The sequence below is a fragment of the Protopterus annectens genome, chromosome 4.part1, assembly GCF_019279795.1.
Source record: "Protopterus annectens isolate FY-2018-M chromosome 4.part1, PAN1.0, whole genome shotgun sequence".
Taxonomy (NCBI): domain Eukaryota; kingdom Metazoa; phylum Chordata; order Ceratodontiformes; family Protopteridae; genus Protopterus; species Protopterus annectens.
In genome coordinates this window covers 368914299-368934896 of record NC_056734.1, presented here as the reverse complement: position 1 = coordinate 368934896, position 20598 = coordinate 368914299, and the positions used below count along the sequence as shown (strand labels likewise).

Below are 20598 nucleotides of genomic sequence, written 5' to 3'. Positions count from 1 at the left end.
CAAAAGCAAAAAAGTCATAGGTAAAATCAGGAAGGGCAACTCTCATAATGATATGAGCTCTCTAATTAAAGTAAACAGGAGACTAAGAGGACTAATGAAGTCCAACAAAGCCAATTACAAGGTCAAGAAAGCCTCACAGGCTAAACACAACCACAAGGCCTTCTACAGCTATGTCCAAAATCTCAAAAGCAGTGCACATTAGTGTGCTGAACTGGTAATCAATTATAGCACCTTCACTGAGCAGAGTGACATGGTGAATTTGCTTTCTGACAAATTCATCTCAAACTTCACCCCCTCACTTCCCCCTGCCTCCCTCCATGAAATACCTGGTAGCATAATTCCTCCAACTATTAACAGGGAGCAGGTTCTGGCAGTGCTCACTAGTACCAGAAATACAGCCTCAGAGGGCCCTTACACTATCACAGTCTCCTAAATAGCTTGAAACTTGACCTTTCAGGACCACTTGAGTCACTTTTCAACTATAGCCTCAAAACAGGCTTTGTACCACATAAATGGAAGACTGCAACAGTTATGCCACTTCACAAGGATGGACCATTAACTAACCCCATAAACTACAGACCTATTAATCTGACTTGTGTAATATGCAAAACCATGGAATGAATTATCATGGAAATGAGCAACAAAGATATAGACAACCTTCAGGCACTGAACCCAACCCATTTTGGCCTTGTCAAGGGAAGATCATGTGTAATAGACCTGGTGGGCTTCTTTGAGAAGGTCACCAAGGCAATGGATAAGGGGAAAATGGTGCGTACCGGACCTGGCTTAGGCATTTGATGCAATACTTCCCTTGGGTGTAGTTGAAAAACTCACCAAACTATGCACAAACAATTACATAACTGGCTGGATTGACAGTTGGCTCACAGACAGGACTCAAGAAGTCAGGATTGGTGATACCACCTCCACTAAGAGACTAGTCACCAGTGGAGTACCTCATGACTGCTTGCTGGGACCACTCCAATTTGTCATCTATTACTCACAAGTAAAGGCTAATATCACTGGCTTTTGGCTGACCAAATTTGCAAATGTTTGCAAAGTGGGAGCTATCATAGATTCTCCCATTACACAACCCACTTGCAAGAGGGTCTAACACAGACAAATGACTGGTTCCAAAGTCATGGACTAAAACTCAAACTCAATGCCAAGAAGTGCATTATAGTGCCATTTGGGAAAACTGCCACCCAGGCTAATTACTCCATTGATAACTCCTAAGAGTTGACCTGTTAGTCAGGGATCTGGGAATATATTTAGATAGTAATCTAGCCTTTGACCAAAATGTGGCCAAGGTATTAAGAAAATCATTCTTTGTTACCTAACTTATAAGTAAGGGCAATGGGTATCCAGTTCCAAGGAAGTCATAGTGACACTTTATTTGGCCCTTATCAGACCCATCATTGAGTATATACCCCCTTCGGCATGTACTTGACCAGACATGCATAACAGTTGAAATGCCCACAGAGGTTCCTTATCATAAGAATCTAGGGTATAAATGCATTGTCCTATATAGATCATCTTAAAGCCCTATCTCTATTCTGTCTCCCTGTCCCCTACAGGTTACTGAGAAGCTGAACATTTTGCACCTTTGAAAAATGAACAGCTTCAGAAACATAAGATCCAAGGATTTAAATCTTGATTGTGACATAAGTAAAACATGTTGGCAAGACAGATATGTATAGCAGAGGATCCCCGTGCTCTGGAACAGGATCCCCATCCATATGAAGCAGAGTCAATCCCTAACTCTGTTTAACATAACTTTGACCAGTGGATGGGAAATTGGAAGTTCACCCTGGGTTTAGCCCCCATGTCTGATGGTTTGGACATTACTGTCTACCTCTGTCTAAAATACCCTCCACATAACTTATAGAAACCTCCTAACATACCCCTCCTGATAAATGCCCACAATTCATAGGGACACAGTTGGGTTGGATTTCATGGCTAGGATTATAAAGACCCTGGTGGTTGTTAGCCTAGTATATACCTGTGAACCTATGAGCACAAAAGGTTGCATTCTTATCAGTGCCAAGTATGCACTACCTGAGCATTTACATAAGTTGTTCAACCTCAGCCTGCCTACAGGGTTTGTGCTTGATGCTTGGAGGAGAGCCACTGTGACTCTCCTACATAATGGTGGCCTCTCTACAGACCTAGCAGTTATAAGCCCATCAGCTTCACCAGCTTATTTGCAAAGCCATGGAATGTATCATAGCAGAACTCATGTATGCAGACATAAGCAACCTAACTGAACCACACCCCACACAGTTTGGTTTTGTGAAGGGCTGATTTTGACTCCTGCACCTTGTAAGCTTGTCTAACAATGTTACAGAGGGTGTGGACAGTGAACTGTCTGTGCTTAATGCTTATCTCGACCTGGCTAAGACTTTTGATACTATTCCCTACACTGAAAAATTAGACAAATTTTATGTAAACCACTATGTTATTTGCTGTATAGCAAATTGGATATCCAACAGATCCCAAGTTGTGAAAGTTGCTGGTATACTGGATTAATGTAAATTTGTAATGGGTGTTGTGCCACAAGGATCCATGCTAGGCCTAGTTGTATTTGGGATTTATTTTACAGACATCCAAGCCAGTATTCTGGAAGTGTGGTTGGCTAAGTTGCTGCTGTCTACAAGCTGGTACTGTTACCTGCTCATCCACTGACACTAAACAGCTTCAGCAAAGGTTGGAATGTGTACATAACTGGTGTACTGAAAAAGGTCTAAAGTTAAATGCAAAAAGATGCAGTAAGATTCAGGCAAAAGTGCTGCTCACACCTCATGTTATAAATGGTTCACCTCTTCAGACAGAGAAGGTCATAAGTGATCTGGTTACTTATGTGGACAACTCTCTCATTCGATCATCATGTTTCCACCATAGTCAGGAAATCCTTCTATTTGGTCCATTTAATTACCAAGAGAATATTTTCAAGAACAAAGAAGTTATCCTACTTCTGTACTCTTTCCTTATCAGACCTCTTATTGAATACAGTGCCCCCTTTGGTATGCACAAATCTATACATAGCATTATGCTGGAAAGCCCCAAAGATTTCGAACCAATAAAATTAAAGGTCTTAAAACCTTCAACTATCCCAGAAGATTATCATGATTTCCTTATGTTCAGTAGCTTACTTTCTGCTCCAGTGTGGCCTGTGTCTCTCTTTTTAAGCTGTGAAAGACCTAGTCGTGTTTGACCTCTTACTTCTTTGCAAAACCAGGGCCTGTCAAATTCACACTAGAGTCCTTAACTTACAACAAAATATAAACAAGAAGAGTTGGGGGATAGGTTCCTAAGAGAGTTTATTCCTAGTCTATGGAATATGTTGACACTACTTGTCAAACAGAATACTACCCTGGCTACCTTTTAAGGTTAATTTTGATGATTAACTGGGATGACACAAATTTTCACTAGACTTATGTAAGACCCTGCTTGATTTAGGAAGTAAGCAGTGTTAATTGCTTGGCAAGAACATTTAAATTCGTCTGCTTAAAGGTGTATATGGCTAGGTATGTTATGGTCCCCATAATCTCTTGCCTAGTTTTATTCCCTTGTTCTTATTGGAAATATGTCAACAAACCTAGGCTGATGTTCAGTTCTGAATACAGTAAGCATACTGCTGTGTTTTATACTCTAAAATCCATGCAGGATAGGAGTATATGCTGGGAAAACAAAAGCATTGGTCTACCTTCTGCAATGACAGTTATGCATGCAAGATTTATGTGTGCCTCCTCAGATCGCTGTTATGTGGAGAAGTCCTTCCAGACAGCTTCAACTTTATTATCCTTATTTCTTAAGCACTTAATACATAGTAAAGTTAAACACTGTGCAAAAAAAAACAAAACAAAAAAAACATAACATTAAACACCCGAAAGTTGCAAAGTTATTTAGAAATAAGCAGTCTGGACCTGACCTAACTCCATCATTTAACACCATGAAATAAAATTCTGTGGCTGCCAGTAAAATACAGAATGTAACAAAATTATACCCCCACAAAAGCAGGAGCAAAAATAATTTTAGAACAAATTTGCACTCCAAGTATTCATTGCAGCCCAAACAAACAATGCATGTTTAAGTTTTAGTGTCTCCATGACAAAGTCAGTCATTGTAATAATGCAACATTGCTGCAAATAAATACAACAAAATGCAAACTGTAGCAGTAACAAATTTATGTTATCATACTTCGACAGAAATGCTGAACAATGAGGAAACACATCTTCTTCAGACAGCAAACCAATTCATTAATAACATTGCAAGGACAAACTTTCAAATTCCACTGGCAAGCACTCCATTTACTTCCAGAAATGCTAAGTGAATCTTCTTAAAGCAGCTCACTTGAAAGAACAGAGTAGAGATGCTACATCAGTAATGCCATTGCTGAAAAAGGTACAAACTGCCTGAAATTTCTGTCACTGACAAACTTTCCATCTACAAACCAAACCACTCATCAGGTCTTCATGGCATCAGCTCAGTAGTGAAGGAAAATAAAGAATCCTATACTAATGCTCTAAAATGCAACCTAGGTCAAATAGTGTTGTTCTGACTCTAAATGAAAAGCACCACAATACCTTCAAGATGAGACTGAAAAAGTTAAATACAAAGTGGTCTGGATGGCAAATAACTAAATAACATCCTGTATATAACCAGTTATTCATATGTAGGCAGTCATAACTCTGCCATCTTTGGACAAGTGTGGCCAGCATGTCATGGCAAAATGATTGCCTAATCTAATGAATGGCAAATCTGGGGTCAAATATATAAACTTTCACCAAGAGGCATGATAACATGCATGTAATCATGTAGCCATGGCTGAATTTTGCATTATTTGTGAAATAATTTCTGTGGTATCCATGATGGTTTTAGTGTCATCTGCAAACCTTTGTGGACCACCATCATCTTTAATCATTGAGGTGGAAGTAGGAAAACAAAAGCAGTGAACTGGAGAACCAAAACAGTAAATAAAAATTGTAAATTATATGCATAATGGCTAGAAAGCTTAACATGGATCTCTACACCAAACAATGGTATAATCACGTATTATTTTGTAATAGGTTATATTCAGCTCTTATATGCTGACAATGAGTGTACGACTTGGTGATTATGTTCAGTATCACAAACCTAGATATTATGTATCTGTGTGACTTAATGCTGGAGCTTTTCTCCCCAGGTCTCTGCTGAAAACGGGCAACTTGCCCAGTCGGGCACTACCCGGTAATCAAATGTAATAATAAATACAATAAATTGCATGGTTTCCTAGATTCTATCAAGAATTATATGAGTAAGGCTGTGTGAAGAGATGAGGAGATTAAAGAAAAGATCCCACCAAGAGCATATGGCTGTGCACATTCCCTCCTGGAATAACAAAATTATACAAAAAAAAAAATCACAAGTTAAAAGCTAAAGATAAGGTTTTATTCAGCAATGTTGGCACAGGGGAGTAAAGGGCCAACCAGGCCCATGAAACACTGCCACCCAGTTAGACTTTTTAAAAATTTTGCACAGTCATCTTTGTTAATTAAGTCTTTCAAGTAGCATTCAAATCCCTTATAATACCTTTTTGCAGCATCAGGTTGACCAGTATTTCCAGAGTGTTAATGGAGTGTAGCTATTGAAACCATGCCCGCCATCATTATCTTTTATGACAGCACTATAATTCTGGTCTGTATGTGAGGTCAGAGTAAGATGTGGATAAGCACAAAAGGATAACTGCTGACTTCATTGTTCATAGGTTAGTACTAAGCTAACTGCCCTTGCGAGCCATTTTAAGCCTAGCCAATTATCCCTTGTGAGACTCAAACCCTGCACCTTGTGCTTACAAGGCAAGCACCTTAACCTTCTAATTGTTGAAATGGGAAAAAAAGGGACATTCCATGTGAATTCTGTGTTGTGCTATGCTTTGCTTAACTAGTAATATTTAATTAGCAGGTATGCACTTTTTATTGCAATGGTATTATGATGTAGATAGAAGTTTGTTTATATGATTTGGTACTAGGCTGCCTGCCAGTGCCTCTTCTATTTAAGTCCATATAATTTTGGATTTGGAAGGAGGATGTTGACTTTGACAAAGGCTTCTTTTATCCATGTCTTGTGGATATAGGACCACCACATGACAAACTGCTACAAACAGAAATATAGCAATCCTTTTGTTTATTGCAATCGTATGCAAGGTAAGATTGCTACAGAAAAAAAGAATATATGTTGTAGTGTGCAAAAATGCATGTTGCATGTAGGGAGAATTAATTTAACTATGACAACTGAGGTTAAACCTAGAACAGCTTGTAGGGGACATGATCTGACTTCCAACAAAATGGCAGCATAATGGAAAGTGTCATGAGTTAAAAATTATGAAGGTAATGATATTTTGTGTATGTTAGAAAACAATAACCATAGACCATTAGTTAAGTAAAATAGACTTAGATAGTTAAGAAAAAAATGCATAGGAAGATCATGTTATTACATTATTTTACTTAATTAATTAATTTCTGTGTAAACTGAAGGAGGTGAGTACTACAGAATGTCGATGAAACAACAGTGTTGCATGAAGTTCAAGTCAGAGATTTCATTACTTCATTACTTGCTTTTTTCCCACTTTTCTGAGATTTAAAAAAGTTCAGTTACAGATTTGCTATTCTGAACTGTTTGTAAGTTTCTTGGAGGCCATTGTTTGCTTGGGCTAAAGGGAAGTGTCTGTGTTTATCAGTGGCAGTGATAAACATTGAGCAGCCTGCCTGCCCCTGTGGGAGTGGTTACTGCCTTGAAACTGTAGTTTTATTGGCCATTTTGGGTCAATTCCTAACTCCTTGATCTCCCTCTCTTAAAACCCGATTGCCTCGTGGTTTTGGTGTCTTTTTGGACTTGTTGGCTGTTGGTGAAGCACCCACCAAGAGGAGAAAACGCTGAGAGAAGAAAGGAGCCACTTTTGAGATTTTAAGTATTTTGCTTCAGATTATTTGTTAAGTTTTTCTGCATTGCCACCTACTTTTGAGCATTTTCTGGCTTGTTAAACTTGATTTCTGTGTTGGTAACTGTATTTAGAACACAACCTGGAGCTGATTACTGAATTTCCTGCCTGCACTTATTTTTAAAATTGTTTTTTCTTAAAACTTGCATTTTATCTGTCTCTGGCCTAGCACTCAAGTGTGGGGTCATTTACTGCACTGTTCTAACTTGTTGATACTTGTGAACCTCTGCTTTCCTTAAAAAAAAAAAACAAAACAATCTTGTTTTTTTCCCACTTTTCTGAGATTTAAAAAAGTTCAGTTACAGATTTGCTGTTCTGAACTGTTTGTAAGTTTCTTGGAGGCCATTGTTTGCTTGGGCTAAAGGGAAGTCTCTGTGTTCATCAGTGGCAGTGATAAACATTGAGCAGCCTGCCTGCCCCTGTGGGAGTGGTTACTGCCTTGAAACTGTAGTTTTATTGGCCATTTTGGGTCAATTCCTAACTCCTTGATCTCCCTCTCTTAAAACCCTCTTTTATGCTGCTTTTGAGCATAGCGTAACATTGGGCAGCGTCGCCTAATTGGGTTTAAACTATTCCTGGCTCCACAAAGTCTGCTCTTCACTTTTTCCATTAGAACTGCTCTATCTCTCAAATTAAACACCATATTCTCATTCTAAGGCCCCTCACTGGTCCAAATAAGTAATTTTACAAGTTAGCACTAATAAACCATAAGCACTACTTACTCTTATACTCTGTACGATTACCTTGTCCCCTATTGGTCCATTTTAATTCAGTTCCCTATATTACTCTAGCATGTCCAAAGGTCAGTCAATGGTTTCCTCTCCAGTCCAGCTGGTGAATCTGGGAGTTTTGAGGCAATGTTACAACAGTATACCACACAAAAAATTCCCTGCACGAAAGCAGATGCACGGCTAGAAAAACTAGTATAAAACACACAAAAAAGAAAAGCCAGCAAACAACGACCAGATGCATAAAATATTGTATTGTATATTAAAAACAATACATAGGTGCAAACAGCACACAGACAGTACACAGACCGGTTTCGGCTGGAAACCAAGTACACAGCCTTCTTCAGTGTATAAAGAACAATTCAATCAGAGCTGTTTATAAAGCACAAAGTCAGATTTCATTGGTGGATGTTCATAAATATTCATTTAGTCCAGGGGGAAACAACCCACCAAGCTTAATAATCCATTTCTTTTCCTTCCCATTTAATACTGTATGCCACCCTGTTTTGTTGGAACGATCCCCAAAAACCATATCAATAATGGTAAACATAAATCTAGCTGTTGGATGTGCCATGTGATGTTTATATAGAGCATTATTAATTCTCTTCTGTTTTATGTTACTGATATGTTCAGAGATACGTAGTCTCATGGGACGAGATGTTTGTCCTACATAAAAAGCTCCGCAGCTACAAGTAGCCAAATAGATGATCCAATCGCTGCTGCAATTGGCAAAAAAACGGAGATCAAACACTTGGGGGCAATTCCTACTTGAAAAATCCTTGGCTTTGTTGATACATTGGCAGTTGGTGCAATGTCCGCATGGAAAACATCCACGTAGAATGTCACCAGAAAGAGTCGTCTGGACATAACCAGTGTATCTAGTGTCACTATGTTTGTAGTGATTGAAATATGTATTCAGATTTTTACCATTCCTATAGGAAAAAAGACATCGAGCTGGTATTAAATTGGAAATGTCATCATCACACTGTAATATATTCCAATGCTTATGGATACTCTCAATAAGGCAATTAGAATTCCTAGAGAAAGTGGTAGTGAATCTAAGTGGTTGGGATGATGTATTGGAATGTTACAACAGTCTCATGTACACGGACAACCCTCTCCTCCTCCAAACAGGTTCAAATATATGTGAGAGATGCAACCATATAGCCAAACTGGAGGTTGAGCTCTCTCATCTCACAACTGGTGTAACCAGTCAGGAGGAGAAGGTAACCTCACACAACACAATTCCAGTATCACATAGTCCCACCACAACAGCGAACCAAACACATAAAAACACAAAAACATACTTGGAGGCTCTAAATAAAAATCTACCTAAGCAACAGAGACCCCCAAAGCAGACATCCAAGCAAACGCTACCCCAAAACAAAAGACATACAACACATAACACACAAAGTCAGTGTGCCAAGCAGTCACAGCCCTTAAGGCTGAATAACACACCTGATACTCTTGTAATAGGTGACTCTATTGTCAGACACACTGACGTCCCGCTCACCAGGCTGAATAAAGAGAAGGTCACAGTGAGCTGCCTGTCGGGCGCTAGGATCCGCCACATAACGCAAGCACTCAGGTCACTCCAAAGCAAATACAAATATGACTCAGTCATTGTACATGCTGGCGTGAATGACCTGAGACGACCTCCTCGACTACATGAAAAGAGACATAGAGGAGCTCTCTGATCATGTAGCCCAGGCCGGTATGACCCTGACCTTGAGCAGCATCTTACCCTCACCTAGAATGATGCCACAGTATAAAGACAAAATGATCGAGTTTAACAATTGGTTAAAATTTTGGTGTCATTCAAAGGGGATCCAGTGTCTGTCAGCCTGGGATGACATGCTCGACAAGCCACGTTGCTTCGCTAGAGACGGCTTGCACTTGTCACCCCTGGGCTTTCGGATATTGGCAAAGGCTCTTGCCACCCCCATAGTGCCTTTTTTAGGCAAGGCTAAAAAAGTCAAACCCACCTCCATAGACAGCACAAGGAACAAGAAACTTAGGGTAATGCTGCTAAACGCCAGAAGTCTTAACCTCAAGATGCATGCACTCGAAGCTCTCCTCAGTATGGAGAACATTGATATCTGTGCGGTGACAGAAACCTGGTTCAAGGCTCCAGAGGGCACCCCAGCACTACCAGGTTATACCTCATATCATGCTTTTCGGCCCCAAAACCCAGACCGAACCACAAAAGGAGGGGGAGTTTCCATATTTATCAAGGATATCCACACTTCCAGGTTAGTGGCATTGCACGAAGTATCGGAGACCATCCATGTGCAACTGACAGTGGGCAAGACTGCTTTTCAGTTTATAGCATCCTACAGACCACCCTCTCAAAGTCAGGAATCCCACTCGACTTTCCTGAAAACATTGGAGAACATGAAGATCTCTCCGAACACCATTATATTGGGTGACTTCAACTACCCAAACATAGACTGGGAGCATTACTCAAGCCCCAGCACCTTAGCCCAAAGGTTCCTGGAATTTATAAACTCAAATGCTATGGAACAACTAGTCACCACTCCCACAAGAGGGGAAGACATACTAGACCTGATCATTACCAACATGGGGACTCTATGCTCCATACCAGAAGTATATCCCTCATTGGTGATCAGACCATAAATTAATTTCACTGGATATCCACATCCCGACCCCACCCCCAGCCCAGAAAACCACAGTGAAAAACTTCTCAAAAGCGAACTTCACACTTCTCAAAACCGAAGTGGAATCCTTCAAGGCCCCAGGGTCAGTGGAAACTACGGCCCAAACTGCAGAATCCTATATAAACGCATTCTACGCACATCTCCAGGAATGCATGGATCATGCTATCCCAAACAAAATCAAGACCCAATCATCCAAAGGCAGGCGTCCAGTCTGGTGGACCCCAGCCATAAATAAACTGTACAACAGAAGGAAGAAGCTACTACATGATAGAGCAAAATCCCTAAAAGGGAAGGCATCTCTGATCAGTACTAGCAAAAAATTACAATCCCTCATAAAATCCTCCAAGGCCAGCTTCGAGAGAAAAATTGCACAGGACACTAAAGACAGTCATAAGGCTTTTTTCAGTTATGTTAGGAACCTGGGATGCAATTCCCAGACTTGTTCTGAGTTGATTCTAAGCGACAAAAAATACACTGAAGACTTCACCAGTATCCTGGCAGACAGGTTCAGTGCAAACTTCTCCACCCCCTCTCCCCCAAAAGAGCAAGTATCTATCCCGGCAGAGTGCAGCCTCCTAAACATCTCTGATGCTCAGGTGAAGGCCGCCCTCTCCAAAGCAAAAAACACTGCTTCCATGGGACCAGATGGTGTCCCGGGTTGCGTCCTACATGAACTCCAAGAAGAACTAATCCCGCAAGTAAAACTGCTCTACAGTCTCAGCCTCACTACAGGATATGTGCCCAAAGAATGGCATACAGCAACAGTGGTCCCACTCCACAAAGGTGGCGCCTCTGCGGACCCTGGAAACTATCGCCCCATAAGCCTGACTAGCCTAGTCTGCAAGGCTATGGAGAGGATCATCATGGAACTCATAAACAAAGACATTGGGGACCTACAGACACTAAATCCTACCCAATTTGGCTTTGTCAAGGGCAGATCCTGCCTTTTGAACCTGGTCGACTTCTTTGAAACAGTCACCAAGGCCATAGATGAAGGGAAGGTAGTCCACACAACCTATCTGGACCTCGCAAAGGCATTTGACACAATACCCCACTCGTCCATCATAGATAAGCTATCCAGCCTAAATATAAACCCCTATGTCACAAGATGGGTCGCAAACTGGCTCAAAGACAGAACCCACAGAGTCAGAGTTGCTGGAGCCATGTCAGACTCGAAACCGGTCACAAGTGGCGACCCACAAGGTTCTGTCCTGGGACCTCTCTTGTTCGGTATTTACTTTTCTGAGGTACAGGCCAACGTGGGAGGACTATGGCTCACCAAGTTCGCAGATGACTGCAAACTGGGCGCCATAATCGACTCTCCAGCTGACACAAACATCCTTCAAAAAGGTCTCGCAGAGACGGATGATTGGTGCCAGAGCCATGGTCTAAAGCTAAATGCCAAAAAGTGTATGGTCCTACCCTTTGGCAAAAACAATGTGCCCACAAATTACCACATAGGTGGTAACCCATTAAGTACAGAGAAAGTAATTAGGGATCTGGGGACCCAAGTTGATAGAAATCTCTCCTTTGACAACCACATTGCCAAAGTGGTTAGAAAGACCTTCTACATAGCCCACCTCATCATGAAAGGATTCACATCTAGATCAAGAGAGGTAATTGTGCCCCTTTATTCATCCCTCATCAGGCCCATCATAGAATACAATGCCCCCTTTGGGATGTACCTTACCCGACACCTGCAGCAATTAGAAAGACCCCAAAAGTACCTCACCAGGAGGATCAAGGGACTCAAACAGATGCCATATGCTGCTCGGTTAAAAAAACTACAGCTCTAATCAGTTGCATACTGTCTACTTCGAGGCGATCTATGCCTGACATATAAAGCTATGTCCAACCCAGAATTAATGGACATGCTCCACCTCAGTAAATCTAAATCCCTTAGAGCCACGCTCGAGGGACTTGAACCTCAGCACAGAAATAAATAGAACATGCTGGAGGGACAGATTCATAACCCAGAGGCTCCCTTCGCTCTGGAATAGAATTCCAATTCATGTTAGGCAGAGCACCTCACTGACTCTCTTCAAGAAGAATCTTGATGAGTGGATGGGGGATCTTAGGTTTGTCCCGGGGATTACTTCCGTGTCACTATTAGACAGAGGCACAGTAAACTAAACTTTAAAAAGGGTACAGTATACTCAAATCAAGGGGTGGCGTAAGCCAAACACAATCGGGCTAGGCTTATAAATGCCCCAGGGCAGATAGCCTAGTATGAACCTATGAACCTATGAACCTAAAAGCAACTAAACCGATGAATGAAACTGTAAAAGCCAGTAAAAGTGGAATACAAAATATTCAAGATAAAATGAAGAAGATGGATGACTTAAAGAACTGATCCAGAAACCAGAATGTAATAGTTATGGGTGTCCCAGAGAATATGAAGAAAGAACTTTACCTCCTCATGAAAAGAGGAATGATTCTGGGGAATAGTGCAGCTAACCCAAGGATTTACAGGGTGGAAATGAAAGAATACATACAGTGAGACATTACAAATGTGTAAGACAAGTTCTTATATGTGTACATTATTTGGAAACGGGAATGGCTAGTGAGAACTAGTCAAAAAACAGAGGAATAAAGTGGATAAGTATGAACATTAAAATATTGAATGACTTATCAAAGGGCTATCCAGGCTTCACAGAAAATATGGGTTTTGTTACTCTAGTTACTGTACAGAAAATATACCTGGCCAGAAATGAACTGTATAAAAAATCCTACACCATTTATTTCTCCTTCTGTATTTACAGGAACCAGAACTGGGCAGATTTTGTTTAAGTCAGTTGTAGAGTTACTTCTTTCCTCAACAAGAAAAGTGAAGAAAAATTCAAAAGAAAAAAGTCTAAGTAGAAAATAATTAGCTGAAACAACAGAAAGGACTGGGAAATGTACAGGACAACCCAACTCTGTGGTGCAAAGGGCCAAAGCCCTGTCTATAATCCAGTTAGCAACTTGGGCACTGAAAGATGAGGAGTGAGCAGCTCACACCAGCTTGCCTGTTCTAGAAGAATGGCCAGGTAGTTCTTGATCAAGCAGTTGCTCCCACATAACACCATTGGCCATGATCAGGACACATGAGCTTGACACAACCAAGCTGATGACTGCCATGTGTGTGGGAGTATGCACAGTTAAAGGGAGGTCATATGAAGCACTCGTGATGATGCAAATACTCATGTAAGTTAACAAAGTGGGAGGGATAGAGAGAAACAGAAATAAACTCCATTGTCTAAGCCTGTCATGTTGTGGATTGCTGATTTGGTGATGGAGTGCAATGTATTCCCTGGTCTGAGGAACTACGTATGGTCCCAGTAGGGCTCCACTGTTGGGGGTAAATCAGACACTAATGCTGTAGGATGAGGGCACACTCCTGACAAAAGACAAGTGGAAGATGGATTGCAAGCAGATGCACAGTCAACCCCCCCCCCCCCCATGACTGCCAGAAAGATGGCTCCTCTGGAGGTTCTCACACTGATATTTGGAATGCTTGGTATGGGAACAAATATCCACAAAACAAGAGGGTGAATAGGATATGGCTGTTTGCATGACAGATGAAGGAAACATTTTGAGAATCTGTAGGCAGGGAAATTTAATTACAGAAAAGGCAATAGAAAGAGCAGGTTAGAATTCAGCAGTAATAAAACAATGAGTTATATGGATAGTGAAGAGCAAATAAAGAAATAGAAGAAATGTAGAATAAGATGATATGTTGACGAGGTGGGTTAATAGATGAAGATTTACTATTAGCAAAAAAGTAGTAGAATGAGAAAACAGCTGGAGAAAAAATAGGAAATTAATGAAAATTTACAGTTAGCAAAACAGGGGAGAAGCACAGAACAGGTATTAAGAAATTACCAACAAAGGGGATCAACAGATGGGAATGCACCACAGATGATTTCTTGCAAAAGATTATACACGAAAAAAGAAAAGATAAAACTTAGATACGTGAGGAAAATGAATCCGCTTCAGTATGCATATTTTTGCATGTAGAACAATAAATATATTTGGACAATAATATAAAAAATATGGAGATACTTCAAAGAAAAGCAGAACCATATTGGCCTTTTGTAAGGTGGGTCAGAGAAACCTTTAGGACAGAAAGACAGGAACGAATTATAATTGTCAGCCTATGTGATTGTTAACTTTACATACCGTAGGCAGATAATGGGAAATAGCTTTGAATAGACTAAAATATTCGCTAATTTTTTTTTTAAATATTATGAATTTACAAAAATGTATAGGTATCGGTGAAGGCTGTTTAAAATAAAAGACTGTAAAAATGTTATAGAATATTGCAGAACAGATGTGAATACTGTTGTACAAATGCATGTAGTACATCTAAATAACATACTACTGTTGGATATGAAATGTGTTATGATGTGAGAAGATAATTATAACCGACTATGACGTGTTACAAATGGACATGAATGCAGGACATGACAACAGCAAATGTGATGTACTGACTGCAGTAAGAACATGAACTGTCTTTCCATTTTAAATGAATATGAGATATGTATATAACATATAAATGTATTTTTCTATTAACATATTTTTTGTGAATGTAAATATGTACTGTTAGAGTTTAATGTTAACAAGAGCAAACATATTTTGATTTATATTGTGAATAATATTCTTTTAAAAGAACACACACACGAAAAAAAAAGAGCAGGTTGTTGTCAGATACGACTGTATACTGCGAACACACTTAGCAGCTTTCTGGCAGGTTACCAGAAAAATGCAAAGTTGTGTAGTTTGTACTGGTACAGTTAAGAATGAAAATCTGTGCTGGATTTAGAAATGTGAACATAAACTGCTACAGCTATGTCAGCTTCTGGTACAAGCAGTTGGTGCAGACTGATTTATGTGGCCGTAGTTTTTGTATCATTAGGGGAAATATCTCAAACGTTAAGAAAACATACAGTTTTCCAGAACCAAAAATACAGTTTTAAAATGACCAAACTGAAACTAGTCCCAGGTCTTTCAGATTCAGCTCGAAACTCACTAGCTGCTTTTTCATCTAACCTATTCATGAAAATGAAACGTTATAGTGTAATAACATGATAGTACAGGCAAGCAGATTTTGGAGTCTGGTGTTCGTGGTATGCTTTTCCTGGTTTATACCATTTAAGTACAGTGTTTATTGTCATTGTAACCATATAGTATACTGAGTTCTGGCTTAGCCATTTCATACGTTTAACAGTTTCATCTGATCTTTCCATGTTGTTTGGACATAGTAATCTCACTTCACATTTTTGGCATTTGTCATAAAAGCAAATGTTTTGCAGTTTCAGATGGATTAACATTGAATCATTTTTCTATTTTTGTCTTTCAGGTAAATCATATGCTAAGATGGATGAGAAGCTGATATTATTTATAGCTTTATACTTTGTGGCAGCTGAAGGGCAAACCTTTCATTTTGGCCAGTGTCCTACTCCACCTGTGCAGGCAGACTTCAAGCTTGAAAAGGTGGGATGTAATAATTCAGGTTTTTTGGGAAGGCAGTTGTATTTTAGTCTGTTGTCCTTGTAGGTGGATTGCATTCTGTTGCAGCAGTTTTAGTTACTGAGTTAAACAAATTTGTTTCATTTTTTATGTATATTTCTGTTCGTTTCAATTCTTTTGTGAAAGTAGTGGTTTAAAATATGTTGGCAGTTCCTGTTTATTAATCTTATATTGTTTTTTTATAGCTTGTATCCTCACTCCCTCTCCAGTCCAGACAAATTGCTCTTGCAGTATTCTGTGTATATTGAGGACATGATATAATTTATTCATTTTTGTTTGCTGACAGGAATAGACTACTGGAATGGTGCTAGTCCCTTATGAGCCTCTGCCTGGGTCATATGACAAATGCAAAATGTGTAGACAAACATAAGTCAGAGTAGTAGAGAATGCAATACATGCGAGCAATTCATTAGATGTAAAAAAGTGGATATGTACACAGTAGTATAATTTATACGTGATGGTAGTAAATTAGTATCTCTATACTTCCTCTGTTATGTAGCATTACAGTATTCTTGAGGTAGGTCAAGACGAGAGTGACATTCTTGAGAAGGAGGCAGAAGCTTTATTATTGATGATTAAAGTGGACTTAAGAGAAAGAAAGAAAGAATATAAAAGAGGGTGTGAAGTATTGTCTTATATGCAATTATATACAGAGACTTAGCAGTTTCCTAAAGTAGAAGAAAGGTTTATACAGTGAGCAAACTTGATAGGTGTGACTGACGGACTTTAAATGGCGGCTTTGGTATTAGGGCAGGCTTTAACCAGTGTACTCTGTGACCATTATATTTCCGTTCATCCTGCTGATTTGATTTGATCTTTTTTGTAGGATGTAAAAGCCTTGATCCTTGTATTGGAATAAAGAAAGATGTTTCAGGAAGCATGAGCAAGTCTGTAAAATGATTTTTTGCATGAGGCTAGTGTGAAAATGGGTCTCATTAGCTTTAAAGAGGAAATATTTCTGAATGAATATGAAGAAGAATCATGAATAGCTAGTTGATTGGAAACCCTCTTTTATGAGCTATAGCACTTCAGTATTTAGTATATTTGAGATGGAGATAACTTTAAATTGATGCGTGACCTTGGCAACTAAAGTATCATAAGGGTGGAAGGTTAAGGAGGTGTCTAAGAGAATGGTAACACATTTTTTCTTTGGTGTAAGGAAGCAGTACTCCATTTGGATCAGACATGCAAAGAGATGGGATTTTGCCTAGTTTTTTATGTTCCTGAGGACTATGGCTGTGGAATTATTTGTTTTAATAGCTAGTTTATGTTTAGCAATCCAGTTCCAAATGGATGAGAAATCTTGCTGTAAGTTGGAGAAGAGTTGGTTGAAGTGGAGAGAACAGTTATCTGTGTACATAGTGATATTTAGATGTGGTAAATCTCATGGGAGAGAGTTATTGTACAGTAAGAGTAGAAGCAGTCCTAAGACTGAGCCTTGAGGGACAAGTGTGAATGATTCCAGAAGAAGAGTGTGAATATTTTTAAGTTATAAAGAGGGTTCTGTTAGTTAAATAGTTATTGAACCATTAATTTAGTTTATAAACTGACAAGTCATTTTTTAAAACAGAATGTAAGACATAACTTACATGCCAGTAACTGTGCCGGCTGCCTGAAATATCGTGATGGAGTCCTGCTTACTCCCTAGATGGCCCAAGTTCAAATTCTTGCCTGCCTTGTGAGAGGCTTGGGTTTGTTTCCCAGCCAATGTAGCATGGGATTTTGAGTTGGGGGTTGGTATAATGGTTAGGGTGTTTACCTCACAGACACAAGAAACAGTGTTTGAGCCTCAGCTTTGAAAAGGACTTTGTCTAGGCTTAAAATGGCCCACAAGAGCAGCTAGCCTAGTACTTACCTATGAGCCAGGTACAGTGAGCACTGAAGGAGCCAGCTAGGAAGTGTTGGGATTTAGTAGATGATACTGAGTTTCCATTAGGAGCGGAAAGGGTTGATTTAAGTCCCACTGCAAGGATGATACCCGAGGGTGAAGCCTCAGCTATCTGCTGTCTGCATGAAAGACTGGATGTGGATGCATGATTTGGCCAAGAAATTCATTGCACCCTAGCCATGCATAGTGATGATGTAAAAAACTGTTCAGTTTTAGGCTTTGCTTTGCACCATGCCTTCTAGCCAACTCAGGAGTGTATTAGGTTTATGTAAAATTCTTCTAATCACCACTTGGTAATGCATTCAGCCTCACTGTCTCATCTCCTTCAGCAGGCTTCCTGGATACCAAGAACTGGGATGAACTAATGGGTCTAAGGGCAATGAGAGGCTCAATGGCTGCAGAGTCAGGGGAACAAGGCACAAGCAAAGTTCCAGAAAGAATAATAATGATTTATTATTGAGAATTGTCAAAGTTAGGAATTAACATATGGCAAGTAAAACAAATCTTCCTATTTTTTCTGTTTGGTTAAACACAATGTAATGTTACTCTGAGCCTATATCTTGAATAAAAATTGTAAGTTAGCATTTGTAGTGGTGCAAAACTGAATTTAATTCTCTGAAAATGGACTTTAGAGAATAAGAAATGTATGTGATGTGATGGACATTAAAAATTCATAGCATGGTTTAATGCTATGACTGCATAATTAGAAGTTCACAATTAGATCTGCAGTAGCCTAAGATATATGGAATATATCCTGCAAAAGAATTGGAAGATAGGCCAGATTCCTAAGCTTTAAGGCACCTTCTGCACGCTCTAACTACTGAAGCACATAAGGAAAGTGGTATAAAGTCAGTGGTTAGGGTGCCAGTCTCAGAACTTTCTTAACTTCAATAAGAGCTCTCAGGTGTGGCTTCAAAGGATTGGCAGTGTCTAGAGCACTGTAAGGCAAGTAAAAGGAATATATCCTTTTCTCCACTTTAGTGTGACCCTGGAGTTAGTATATATAGTTAGGGGGGGGCACAGCCCCCCCCCACTGGGGGATGTGGGGAACACAGCACCCCACTTATTGGTTTTACTAAACAATATAAAACCAAAAGTAGAGAATATAACATGAAAGTAAGTGGGGAGCTACGCCCCCCACACCCCCCAGTGTGGGGCTGTGCCCCCACACACCCCTAACTATATATACTAACTCCAGGATCGCACTTCAGTGGGGAAAAGGACATATTCCTTTTACTTGCCTTACAGTGCTCTAGACACTGCCAGTACTAATTGTCAGTGAAATGAACTGTCAGTCGAATGAAGTGTCAGTGAAATGAAGTTTCAGTCATTTGGTCTCAGTCAAATGAGTGTCAGTCAAATGAGCTTTCGACGAAATGAAGGTAACCCATATATATATATATATATATATATATATATATATATATATATATATATATATATGTGTGTGTGTGTGTGTATAAAATATATTTGTATATCTCCACACCCTGACAATGTACCTAACAGACTAAAAAAGGGAATCAGAGGGAAGGAACAGTGATCTATTACAACATCTACTGTTATGGTATGTTTACTTACATAACTGTAACTATGCTAAACTTTAGATCACTGTTGCAGTAGCCTAATCTGTTTGGATAGATTACCTGAGCTAAGCATTATTGAGAGGAGGAAGATGTCTGACAGTCCAGGAGCCACTGATCTATTTGAACAGCTGCTGTTGTGGTATGTTTACTTACCTTCACAAAGCCACTATAAGGAGCTTGATTCCATGGGAAAGGACTGTTCTTCAGGGTGCTCTTTATCTGGTGGTATCCCAAGAAAAGGAAACATAAAATTAGACATTTTTCTTCACGTATGTTGCTGTCACCTAGGGCAGACAAGTAGGATTGGTTGGGATCTGCTAAAGGTTTTTTTAAAGCCATTTAGTCTTTACAATTTAAGTCTTCCCTTCATTAAAAAAAGAAAAGATTTCTCTCTCTGATTCTGATTCACAGTTTAAGGGACAGAAATTAGACTATATTTATCAAGTTCCAGCTCCAGGGAGTGAGGAATCTAACTTAGGAAAGTTTTTTCTTCAGATTCCCCACCTGAAGAGTTGTCTTTTTCTATGATACTGTTGCCAGAATGGAGTTATTTTATTGGGAACAAAAAAAAATACCAGTCACAGCAAAAATATTATGATTTGCTACAGGTAGAGTTCCTTCAATTTCTAGGTGGTCTTCCTATTTTGCCAGCCTTAGAGAATGATTTCCTTGCAGCCAGCAGTTAGCCTGACAGTCAGTCACCTGAACCAGGAAAATCTTATAAATTGTATAAATTTCCCCAAACCCACAATTTTCTTTTTTTTTCAAACCCAGGATCAGACCCTGCAGTTATTTCTCTGACAAAACCATCTTATGTCAAACACCTTATGACAGCTAACCCTATTCCTTCTGACATGGATGGAAAAGCCATTGATAGGTTTGCGAATAAAGTTTTTACATCTTCCACTTTAGCCTTCAGAATAGTGAATTGTCAGGCTCATGTGTCTAAATTTCTGCTGGTTTTCTTTGACTATATGAGAAAGGTTATTACTGACCTCCCTTCTTCAGAGATGAAGGCATCTCTGAATTCTTTAATTTAGTCTTTGTCTCCTATAACTAAACACTCTCAAAAATGTGCTTCTGATACTGCTGATGCTGTTACTAGAGCATCTGCCACTTGGTCGGTGATGATGATTTGCTTGGCTACATTCTCAGAATTTATAAGTGCATGTCAAAGCTGAACTACTGAATGCTCCCCTAGATCAAGAGGCATTATTATTTGGTCCTTTCTCTG

At 39.6% G+C, this 20598-nt stretch overlaps 1 protein-coding gene across 1 annotated transcript in view; it reads left to right on the top strand.

Moving 5' to 3' along the window:
* APOD (apolipoprotein D) overlaps positions 1 to 20598 on the top strand; it is a 254748-nt gene that overhangs the window by 101288 nt on the left and 132862 nt on the right. Inside the window, exon 2 of the mRNA XM_044070184.1 lies at positions 15724 to 15857. Within this exon, the coding sequence (XP_043926119.1) occupies positions 15724 to 15857 (134 nt within the window). The remainder of the gene's footprint in view (positions 1 to 15723; positions 15858 to 20598) is intronic.